The sequence below is a fragment of the Trachymyrmex cornetzi genome, unplaced genomic scaffold (genome assembly GCF_001594075.2).
Source record: "Trachymyrmex cornetzi isolate Tcor2-1 unplaced genomic scaffold, Tcor1.1 scaffold156, whole genome shotgun sequence".
NCBI classification, from domain to species: Eukaryota; Metazoa; Arthropoda; class Insecta; order Hymenoptera; family Formicidae; genus Trachymyrmex; species Trachymyrmex cornetzi.
The window spans coordinates 241,061-254,103 of NW_017296157.1; the positions used below are offsets into that span (position 1 = coordinate 241,061).

At 35.8% G+C, this 13,043-nt stretch overlaps 1 protein-coding gene across 1 annotated transcript in view; it reads right to left on the minus strand.

Annotated features, from left to right (window-relative positions):
* Positions 1 to 2: 2 nt before the first annotated feature.
* Positions 3 to 13,043, minus strand: part of Mitofilin (inner membrane mitochondrial protein mitofilin) — a gene marked incomplete at its 3' end in the record, with an annotated part of 39,936 nt that continues 26,895 nt past the window's right edge. Inside the window, exons 11-14 of the mRNA XM_018503168.1 lie at positions 8,945 to 9,103; positions 6,782 to 6,885; positions 5,804 to 5,991; positions 3 to 60 (exon numbers count right to left, since the gene is read on the minus strand). Coding sequence (XP_018358670.1) covers positions 3 to 60; positions 5,804 to 5,991; positions 6,782 to 6,885; positions 8,945 to 9,103 — 509 coding nt within the window. The remainder of the gene's footprint in view (positions 61 to 5,803; positions 5,992 to 6,781; positions 6,886 to 8,944; positions 9,104 to 13,043) is intronic.

A 13,043-nucleotide genomic window follows, 5' to 3' on the forward strand; every position in this document is an offset into this window, starting at 1 on the left:
CCCTTGAGTAGATTCATGTACCTCAGGGTCATTTTGAAATCGCCACGATCCAACCAATATCTGAAATAAACAGTTAGATGCGATATGTTTAAAGCTGCAGTAAAGCGATTCTCGTCAAATAATTTCATCTTTGGAATAATCCTTGCAGTCCGCTTAAATTGAAAATTGTAAAATTCACGCAAAAATATGATCAGACACTAAGATCCACTTTAATCGAATATAACCTTTTTCACTTGTTTGTGTCATTTATTTATTTATTTTTTTTTTTTGGTCGATGCAGTTTAATGAATGTAATACCTCTGGATAAATTCATATTGATTTGTTAATTTGATATAATCGAATGCTTCGCAAAGCCTTTTTCACTTGTTTGTGTCATTTATTTATTTTTTTTTTTTTTGGTCGATGCAGTTTAATAAATGTAATACCTCTGGATAAATTCATATTGATTTGTTAATTTGATATAATCGAATGCTTCGCAAGCAACGAGCGGTCGCGGTTCGCAATTTGCGGGAAGCAATCAGTGTGGAAGATTTGTTGGCCGATTTCTCTATAGTTATTCACGAGTTCAACCGATTGTTGGCCACTTCATTCCAAAGTTTAGAGACAGACGAGAACGTATTCCTCTCCTTCTTCTTCTCCTCCTCCTTCCTTCTCTTCCTCTCTCGTTTTCAGAGGAATGCCAGAGAGATTGCGCGATAGTTTGGCGAAAGGCACTCGCGACAGAATAGTTGGTGACATCCGGTAGCCGGAAGCCGCACTATCGGGTGTGATTTTCCAAAAGGAAACGTTAATTTGGAGAGAGCGAGAGAAAGCGAGAGAGAGAAAGAGAGAAGCTACGGTTTGTTAAAATCTTCTGACCAAATGTTCAAACTAGTATCCCCCACGAGTCATTTGTTCGTTCGTTCATTCAAGGGAAACGTTTATTCACCGGCTTAGGATTAAGTTAGTGATATCCAGCGGATGTCGCTTTTCTCCTGGTGCAGCAATGCTGAGTTCTCTAAGAGAAAACCGCATGCAGGGTAGAACATCGACTGAGAACTTTACACAGAATACACTGAGTCGCTTCCGATACGGTAAAGTGAGATTAACGCTGTGTATCCCAGTTTACCTGGCAGATTAAGAGAAAGAGAAAAAATTTTCAGTGTTTTTAAAAGATACAAGAGGATTTCTAAACAAATGTACAATTGAGAAACATTTTCTTTTTCATTACACCGTAATATCGCCGTTCTTAAACCGTAATGTAACTGTCTATTCTGTTTATGATTTATGACAAAACGATTAGAAGAGCAACGTTAATTTATAAAAGACAAAATATATTACGATAATTAACAAATCCTCAAATAGGAACGAATTATTTAAACCTAATCATGTTCTTAGTTCTAAATATACATTTTAATCTTTTTCAATTTGCTAATTTAATAAGTAAATATACTAACTGATATGTATATAATACAAAATAAATAAATGTTAATGTTTTCGCGGCTATCGAGTGAGCATCTTATGCGTAATAATAAACTTTGTAAATTTTCTATCTCACTTTTATGATTTTCATAAATAAATTACCAATTACTGTGCAGTCTTAAAACAGTTCTTTTTTAAATGAAAATATATTACACTGATAATCGATTTAATTTTATTGATGCTGGGAAGCATTATAATGTTAAAAATTAACTGTCGAATCTTGCTTGATCACATATCAAGTTACTGCTGAGATTATAGAGAAAACTAGAGGATCTTCTGGCTTTCACAGAAAACCAAAGGATCAACTGACGTCACGGACAATCCGATGTACGTCGGATGCTACAGTGCCTTCTTCTCATTACGACAGATCCTATGGAACAGCTACGTGAAATGGGACGCAGTGCGGTACGGTGCGACGCGATGTGGAACGTTTATCCATCTCTTCGGTATCTTGAGAGCGATTCGAACGTAGTCCACGTGGCCTAATTCGAGGCACGGACGCGCAACGATCGTGGATACTGAAGTTTCTTGCTGCTTTTGGATTTCATATTCGGCAATATCGCTCTGTAAGAACTTTCCCGCTTGGCCTTCACTAAGACGAGCGAACAATCCTCAAGATCTATTAAGAAAATCTTTCGTTCTTATGTGTTCTTTTGCTGTAGATCGCGAATAAGCTCTACTTTTCTTTACACCGACTGAACGGTCCGATTGTAGTAGTGTTTGATATGGACTTCTCGTAATAATTTTAATTAAACTCTCATATAAAACAAATAATCCATCCCATACTTCCGTTTATCTACAAATTCTTCAGCCTATCTAATGTTTTCTTTTTTTTTTAACAAAGAAGCTTTTCTTGTATAAGAAATTTAAAGCTTTTATTAATTTAAGAAAATTTTATTCATTTATTTCAAAGTAAAGAGAGAAACCTTTTAATTTCAATTTCAATTTTAATCAACAGTTAAAATCAAACTTTTCGACAAATACAGCTCATTTAAAAATATCCATTTTCCTAAATCGATTTAACACTAGAAGTATCAAGCGGTCATATATTCTATGTTTTTAGATTAATACTTATATTCCTTGTGTAAAATAGTATTCTGGCATTTTTTGACTTTTCAATAATTGTATCCTTTATACTAGTAAAATATTTAGTTTTTCGTCAAACGGAAAAAACAATTTTGCTGAAATATCTAAAAATTTAGCCAGATACAGATCTGAAAATAATTTTGTTGGGCTGTTTATCAAAATAATTGGGAATCTCAAGCAATGCCCCAAAAAGTTTTAACATTCTAGCATTTTAGATATTTTCACAAAAAATTATCCTTTTCATGCACTTCATTATTATAGTAATTTATTCGCCATTTTAAAAAACGTTGATACTTTTAGTATCAAAGAAGAGAATCGACTTTCAAAATGAAATGCGAATTATTAAATAATTAATATGTGAAGCAACTATATTTGCGCGTTTCCAACTGATAAAATGAAAGTTGGAGATTAAAACACATATTCATCAAATATTCATTTGCAAAAATTAAGACAATAACGCCCCTTTCAAATTCGTGAAATCTGTTACGAGATATATATCCGTGATATATCGATCGTACTCTGCGGGACACTCCCCTGGAGCTTGCGAATTTTACTCGCGGACGTTGAAAGAGCGTGTACATACTGCAGTGCGCCCCGAAATTAAAAATTCAGAAGACTCACGTCCGCGCTTCGGCACGTGTTCGTTCATGGACGATGGACGTGTCGCGCGAGCTATATATATGTTGCACATATTGGCAATTTTAAAGGTGTAACTTATTTCGATCGATCTACTGTAGAGATCGACCTGAAATTTATCCGCTAATAAAATGTACCATTCGCATCAGCAACATATTATTTATTCGTGTCGCTGAATGCCATTCGTAATGTCTGTCGTGCGGTAATATCAACTTATTTTGCATGAGTTCCCACTTTGTGTACAAAAGAAAACAAAGTATTCTTGATAGAATAATTAAGTATTCATCAGGATACCACTCACGCCTTCTATGAGCGGCGAGGGAAGAATACAACTCGAATTGTTTCGTGAAAAAGCTTTGATTAAAACAGCACGTATCGCTGCAAATTCTGCTATGTGAAATTATGACATTACATATATTAAAATGTTATGAATATGCAAAGACGTCAACTATCAACTGAATAAATTACATTTAATTTCGCAGATCACGATCGTACATTACCTATTCGAGAAATTACGATTTTTTCTCACCATATGCGCTTCGCAAAAATATACTTTATACGCATCGATAATGAACTTTGACATTTTTTCTTTTTTTTTCGGAATCCATTCGGAAAATATCCTGAATAATGTAGTTTTAATTCATAGAGGAAAGCACAAAGAGCAGCGATGTGTGTAGATAAGAGAAAGAAAAGAAAAAAGGAAATATAAACTGCCAGGAAAGTTGGTGTAGGGTCCATTTTCTTTTGTAGACACCCGACATTTCGCGAGTCACAACGAGCGCCAGTAAGTGCTCTTAAGTATGTAAATCTATCGCTTCGTGGTGTGTGAGAGACACTAGCCGATTGCTTCTACATTCTATGCCGTGGCAATAACGGCTGTTTTAAAGATTCCCCTCGTTTGCGCATAGCGTTTCCCAACTTGAAATTCTACCACTGCGATTAAGACACGATCGAGCAATGAATTTTTCGTATGGATAAAAACATGAGCCACTGCTCTTGCAGATTTTTGTACGTGAAACCGTTCAAATATCTGATATCGTGCCAAAGCGTTTTCTCACAGCTGTACAAGAAATTCTATCGTCAAAATAAAACTTTAACGATGAATTCTCTCACGTATCTCAACTGTAAAAAATTTCATGTAAAGTTACAAAATGGATAAAATTACAAGAGAATATAATGGATAATCTTGAGACTATTAAAGATGAATATTTACATACGTAAATTAGAACTTACAAATAAAATTGTTTTTCAGTAATTAAATAATTTACAAAAATAAATGTACAAGCTAAAATTTATAAACATATTATATATAAGTTTATAAAATATTTACGTAATAATTCGCTGACAAATTTTTCTTAAGCTATGGTATCCATAAACATAAACATGCAAATATAATAATAATATTACCATTATGTAATATAATATTATGAAAAGCACATTTACATAACAATTATAGAATATTATTATTTTAATTTTTTTCTAATATAGATAAATAGCGCCACTACCATGGCTACTTTACGCGAGCCGGCGAGTTGCGGCAGATCGAGATTTATCGGATCTCAATAAGGGCTGAACCGATCAAGTTCTAAGTATGCTCAATCGATTGCAACCGCTTGGGATATATAATGAAAGTGTTTTTATTTTTTTTCTACGTGCTCTACGAGCGGAGATATTGCGTATATATTTTCACTAAAAATTATGCAATTCTTGCACATATGACTTATTATTTATGTAATTTTATTTACATATTATTTATGTAATTTCACATACTCTTTTTACAGAGTACAGTCGAGCGCTTTCGTACGTTGCATTTTTCGCGTAAATATTTAATGCTGTAGATATTAATGAAACACGTTTGTAACGCTTTTATTGGATACATAATATTTTTCCTTGAAAAAATAAATTTAAGCGAGAGAGAGCTGCAATACATGCCGCGCGAGGCACATACGTACGCTTATCTTTATTTAGTGTTACGCAGAATAAATTGAGGGCACCTTCCATAAGGGCCAGAAACCAAAGGGCTGCTGGCACGAGAAAAACGAAGGGATAAGTCGGTAAAACGGCTTGCTAGCGGATTTTGCCGGGGATAACCTGACGAGTAGTAAATGGCGGTGTTCTTTGTCAAAGTGTACGTGGCGGGTATTACGGCAGGTGTTTTCGTCTTTCCCGCTTCGTTGATGGCCAGCCGGATATATTGCTCTACCCAGTCCTTAGGGTCTCGTAAGGATAATTTATAGGGTCAACCCGGGACCGAGCGAACAAGAGAAAGGGAGATGAAGCGTCTTGCGTGACGCGGAAATTGCCGCTCGAGTTACGAGTACAATAAAAGTACATTTAATCGACGACACAATAAATTTTATCGTTGTCCAGATCGACAATTTTACGCCGTCGTTGTTTACTTTCGTATAACCCGTACTGGTTCCGTAAATTTCGCAAAATCGTGAAATTTGCAAGAAGGAATGCAGGTAATCAATTTGCGATAAAACAGCTATTGGGAAAAGTATTTCGCTTCGTTTATAATCCGGCACGATCTCGAGTTTCTTCGCGCACAATAAATTCATTTGATCTCTTTATCTTTGAAGATATGAGGGAATCTTTGACAATTTACGAGAATTCTTACCTGGCACGTTGGAGTATGTCGTACGTATTCAGCGAGTCTACGTCGATTGGCTCGTCTTCGAGCTCCCTTTTCGGAATTGAATTGGCCGTTTTGATGATCAAGAAACTTTGAAGATAGCTAAGAAGATATATAGGCAGGGCTGCACCGCCTTCAGGCACCATGGCTAATCTTCTCGCCACGCTCTCTACCTAGTAATGTACAACGAGCGAACCATTTTCAAAAATTGATATTATCATTTACATAAAAGAATTTCGTTTGAGTTGATGCTATAAAAAAGTTGTAAATGAAAAGAGAAACTTTGGAAAATGATAATGTTGCCATAAGTAATTTCTTACATCATAATAAGATGTTACATCATAATAAATTTAACTGAACTTAGTATCGCTCCCTTACTTCAAAAGTAACACAACAAATTAAATTTCTCAGAAAAAGGAAAAAATTATTTTTCAACTTAACTAATCAAATAATATTGGCGAAAAGAATATATTCTTAATGTGATCAAATGTCGTTCATAACTTTTTTAAAAAACTACCCTTTTTTAGTTGTAACTATTCTGATGATTTTTTCTAAATACCTTTTTTGTGACGATTCTGAAAATTTTTTATGAGAAGTTAATTTACTTTTGATAGTTAATAGGGTAGCGTTTATCTAATTCATTCGTGGTAATAACTTGAAAATTACATTTTCTAGTTGTGTCATTTTTGAAGTAAGTAAGCATATATATTAACAAAAATAATACAATATCTAAACCCTATCAATAAATAATACAAAATTAAATTAATATATAGTGTAAATAAATTGCACAAAGTATAATTTTTTATATTATAAGAAGCAATATATGTATATATATATATATAATTCCAACGTTTAATCGCTTATCGTTTAATTCATATACTAGCGATCTCGAAGATCATCTCGTAAAAATAGACGGAGTAGTCTAATTCTAATTCTAAAGAATGTGGGAAGCGCGGTAATTACCTTCAGGAACCTCTCACGGAGGGTATCCTCCGGGAACACGCCTCTCTTAGCCGCCTCCTCGGGAATGGTTTGGATAGCGGCGCGCACCAGGGGATCCTCCTTCGCTAGAATCGAAGGAAACGTAAAACTGAATTGACGCGAATGAATGTACGGCGGCTTGCTGTGGCTCTTTGTTTAATTAATTGACGAAGTATCAATTGACGTCCATTTCTCGTATGTCATTCATCTGGCCGACATTTCGAGAATTTCGGCGAACAAAATTAATCAGCATACGAATGTTAATTCGTATGTATATACATATATATAACCAAATTTATGCTGCAGTCCAATTTGCTTTGTGGCCATTCACAACATTCTGGTTACGTTTTTCCCTCATTAAATGTATTGCTTACACTGTGTCTACAACGTGTTATGATACGTGTTTCAAGTTGCAGTTCGTATTTATCGCAAATAATAGGTATATATACAATAAGTTTATAAAAGATTTTAACGTCAGATAATTGCACATTTATGAAAAGGGTTTGAACATGGCAGTCATCGATTGAATTTGCGCCTCCGTACATAGTGTAATCGTCGAGTTTCAGTGAAAATTGAAAATTACAAAGGTGATTTTGTGGTGGAAGATTTAAAAAAATGGTGAAAGCGCTCAGGAAAAAATTTATAGACACTTGGCGCAATTAAGGGCGAATGTTCACGGTAGGGGCATAATTAATGAACATATGCGCGACGCTCCATCAGGTCGACGCGAGCTCTTTTGAAATGCCCACCGTATAGCCTTTATGAAGGTTCCATTCGCTTCCGATTAAGCAGTAAATCTTCGATGGTACTCTCTTCTGCGGTTTATCTTTCTCCGCTCTTATCAGCTTGGTGGGTTGTGGCCCACATACACGCACATTTTGAGAGAGAGGGAGGGAGGGAGGGGGAATAAAGGAAAAGCTGCTATAATATTCTAAAAGCCGGAATAATATTCTTTGTCGCACGGTTGTAACTTCAAATTAGACTTTGACGAAACTTAATAACGTTTGTATTTTAAATTGATAATTGTAAGTATCGAAAGATTGTGTGCAGCAAGACATGAACTTTCCTTTCCTCCCCCCTCACTCTTTATATATATATATATATATTATATATAATTAATATATAATAAATTACATTTATAGAAAATGAGTATAGAGATATCGAGTACAGAGAAGAGATATCATGCAGATGAAATATATACATCTCGGCATTTATACGCTCGAACGCTATTGTTGTGTAGCAAAGTGCCATTGAAAGCGTGTTTCAACGCGTTAAAAATGGTGCTATGTCATGCCAAAAAATTCGAAGAATGAAACAATAATACGTCCCGTGCAAAAATAATATTTTTCGATATCACAGCACAGAATAATAATAGAGATATATAAATAAACATTAAGCTGAAATTTAGATAAATTGTTCATCTGTTGTGAAAACGAGTTTATATATATATATATATATATATATATATAAAGAGAGAGAGAGAGAGAGTACATTAAATTTTTATTTATTTCAGTCTTACTACTAGTCTTACTCTGCAAATATGCACCTATTTATTTAATGTTTCAGAAATAACAATAACAGAGATTCTACGGAATATGCTGTGTCGAGTTAATTAACTTAGCCTGGCGTCAAATCAACAAATTTCATTTGCGAAAAAACACGCAATAATAGTAATAACAATGTATACAATTACAAGTAAATTATAGGCAACTGCAGTACAAGCGGAATGCAGCCACTCCTAAGCTACAACTGCAAAGTCCACGCTCCACGTTTCCACACTCCAAGTTTCTCGCGCTACTTTAGAAATTATTCGCCATATTTTGTATCAGACGGAAACCGTAGAGCCCACGGTAATATGAAATTACTTTGAAAGCCCATCGCGTTATTTCTTCATTTGAAAAGCAAGTGCACCCAAATGCATGCAAGTTAGCATACATGTACATGTTAAAATACTTTGAATAAATTATCATTTGCAAGAAAAGGCGCATACATTTGCGTAATAAATTTATATTTATGTGTGAAAATTTATAAATAAAAATTTTAACGTCTTTAATTTCTTAATTTTTTAATTCATTTATATTTATTAATTGTTTAATTTTTAAATATACCCCTAACGTCTTAAACGTATTTAATCAAGATACTTACGTGCTGCCTTGCAGATAGCCTTGATTTCAGGTTCTAACGGTTTAATTACTTTATCTTTTGGTGCACCTGACTGGATGGCTTTTACTGTCCTGGCCAAGGTTTGACAGGCCGCCCAAAGGATCTGTACATTCGACGCACCCTTCTCTTCCTCCATACGAGCTGAAACAAAAATATTTCACTTAAACTGATTCATGTTTAGATAAAAATTCCTTGCGGTCGAGAGAAACTTACTGTAACATTCTCGACTATTAAAAATTTAAATAGTCTTGTTAATAGCCTGGGACGAAAGTTTATATCGTGCTGATAAAGCTTGAAAATCGCGCTCGTTTTTCTCCACTACCATAATTTTGCATTTTTGCGATCATAAATTACTGAAAGAGATAGCTAGTAGAATTTATATTCGAAAGTTATTACGCGCTAGAGATTTAAATATTGCAAAAATACCAGACGAAAGTTCCACTTAGAATTTAATCATTTACTTGATATATGTGTCGTATGTGTTGTATACGTTAATGTACGCGATAAAACTTAATATTTATATCGTTATTAAGTCCAATATTAAATTGAGAATCGTCAATATTTTCCGCGAATTATTAAAAAAAGGGAGAAACTTGCGATCGATTCACAATATTCGCTTGTCTAATTTAATTTGTGCCCAGATACCCGTTATGGTTCCCCGATCATTCAAAGATCCTCAGGGGTATCGCTGTGATGTTACTGCAGTGACAAACATTTCGCGCACTTCTGTGACGTAAAATTTTTCAATAACAGCGTTCGTCATGGGAAAATCCCGATGTATGTGAATTATGAAACCGTGTTCTCTTGACATGTGCTCGCATTCTAAAAGGCCGCATGAGATCGGCGTTATACATAATCCTATTCGTAAACAAAAATAAAACTTGGACGCTAACAAAAATGTAATTCACGGTCATTTGTTGGAACAATAAAATGTTTTCATACGCATCTGAATAAAATTCAGCGATTTAAATCTCGCGCTGGAAATAATAATGCATTTTGCAACAGTGCCATTCAGCACAGATTCACGGGAAACAATAATAGACTGCAATAGACGGAGAAATAAACAGTTGCGCGATAAACGGACTTTGTCGTCAATACGGTCAAACTGAAAATGTGAATATCGTTTATATCGTGTTAAATTGTCATACGATTCGCGCCGCATGTACGCGTGAAAATATCGTTTGGAAATATATTCGATGGGTCAATTAAATGGTAATATAACTGCGATATTTGTGTATTTGTTAACTTCACCGCGACTAATTAAATCATCGTTAAATTATCATGCCATGACATAATCGATATTTAATCGACGGCATGACGAGCATCCACCTGTCGACTGACGATTGATGAGCTGTAAATCGGCTAGAAAGATGTTCGGCACGACTGTTAACACCGCTAAGGTTGGCGAGAGAAACGGGATTCAGCTGGATTTCGGTGCTTCTAGCGTGATTTATTACGCGTATCAATCCGGATAGGGGTTTACGGAGCGATTTCTTGTCTAGAGAAAATTACTCTACTCGGTTAGAGATTTTCCGTGCTCTCTTCCGTTTCAGCCTATATATAATATTTTCCCAAATCAGGGAATATTTCCTTTCACTGTACGAAAAGAATGATTTTGTTGAAGTAAGTATTCGAAAGTTCAATTACATACACACACAGATCTGAAAATAATTTTGTTGGGCCATCAAAATAATTATGTAGGAAGCATAATAGGCAATATTGCAAAAAGTTCTAGCAACAGCTCGAGTTTTAAATAATTCTGATGTGATACAATAAAATTATTTTCAGATCTGCACCTAGCTAAATTTTTAGATACTTCAGTAAAATCTTTTAATGTGTGTGACGACCTGTGTGCGAGCACCATGTCATATAAATGAATAATAACCTTAATTTAGACAAAGCTTGATAAGTTTTAATTCTTGGATTCATAATATAATATTCATTTTGCTGTGAACGTTTATCTAATTTAACATTATCATCGCCTCCCGAAATGACCAAAGCAATTACAGTCAGTTCACGCTCGGGTTTCAGAGAGAAGCGCGAAAGCAAATTATGGTCCGTAATAAGTGCAATATTACTCTTTATAACGACAATCGCTGTAAAAGCACGAACGTTTCGAGGACAGACACGTGCGTAATTAATCTCTCGCGATAGAAGGGATCCACCCTTTCCTGCGATTTTATCGTTGCGGCGAGTTACGGGACGCAATTTTGTCGCCCAAATATCATTATCGTGCTTTTTCATAAAATACCCATAATATAATACGTTCAACAGGCTTAGTCAGCAAACCGCTGGTTATCTCCAGTTTTAAATTACTCGGGCTCGAATAATCGAATCTGCGATTCGTAGTCGCGGCAATATCATTTCTCGTAATGGCTATAAAATTCCAGTGCTCTTTAAGCTAATCCTTCGCGGGGTGTATTTTTATCTCCCCGCGACGCTTCAGAGAATGCCGGGGATAAACCGTATTATCAATTTCGCCTCATAAGCAAGCAACCTCGCAAATTCGCAACCGCAAAGCAGTTCAGACCGAATTACCAAATCCGTCGCGCTATTTCGACTTTATGACCCGCTCGGCTTTATTGATGGTGCATTACTCACAGACCGCGGCCGTCTATCGCTATTTCCTTTTACGAGTAGGTCGAGTGCAATGGGTAATTTTCGCGAAAAATTGAGAAGTCATATTGACTTGTCGGCCGAAATTCCGTTCGCGGGACGATATATGCATCCGCCATGTATGTCCTGGAAACTAATTATTCTGCAGCATTCAGGTAGTTATTAAGTTCGCGGTTTTATATTCGTTTGCCAATCATACGGTTTTATTGGCAATATCATTGAATCCGCTATAATGCCATATTGACCTATCCATCTTACTTTTACGGTTTGCTGTCAAAATATGAATACATCTATTTGATGCAAAAAAGGAAACGATTTTTTAAATTTGAATCTTGCAAATCACGAAATGTAATCTACATAAATAAATATGCAAATATATAATAAAACAAGCATGCGTTTTTAATATTTGATCACATAATACTTAAATCTTGCTTAACTCGCGCACTATTATATATCCTATACAATCGATCAATTTTCGTCAACTTTATCGGTATTAAAATGCAAAGTACTTGAAAGCTATAAATGGTAAAGATAAATTGTCGAAAAAATATGGTATTTTAGACCATCGCTTTTTCACGCAGCACTACTTACATTTTCCGCATATAAATGACCGTTCATAAATTAATGCCTGGCGCTCTTCCTTTCTTCTCACGCAACGTCGGATTCCAAATCGCATTGGCGGAACGCATCGACTTCAACGACTTAAAGCGACCGTAAAGCCAAAATGACAGACCGATTGCCCGACGTACGATATATATCCCGGAATCTGTTTTCCTTCGTTCTCTCTTTTTCCTCCGTTTTCTTCCGTGCTTATATTGCCGCACGATGGACTTTCAGCGAGCGATTCTCACGCTTGAGTAGGTCGGTGAGCATCGACGCGGAAAACGGAGAAGGTCGAAGGGCCCGGGACTGCTTCAAGCCGGATCCACTCCATCTCGTGTGCCGGTCCTGTTTCCCGTCCCTCTTCTTGCCAAATGAAATCACGTTATTACGTGGGTAAAGCCGTCCACAACTGGACCGAATGTCGTCGCGAAAAATTCCTGAGTGCCATTAAATCCGCGTGTATCCGTAGGAATTATTAAACTCCCGAATGAACGCGTCCAATTATTCCGGATAATTACTAGTTTGTCCGAGCGTACGCCGCGCCGGCGGCGTATCGTTACTCTGACGAAGCTCCGCTTAGCGGTTTGCCAAAATTAATTGTCTCACGAAGATTGTAATTACTGGACCGCGAATATTTTTTCCGCGTTTATCGACGGACGCAGCGCGTAAGAAAGTAAAAAAAGGAATAAATAAAAAAAAAACCGTTTATAAATGTGTCTTTTCAAACCCGTTGTTTTATAAATTGCTGTTACAACAACCCAACACGTGATGGTTCAATTCTATACCATCGGTGTTCTAAATTTCATTCCGGTAAATATTGGTTACTGTATACGTGTAGGGAGATTTCAGTAAACTGTTTATT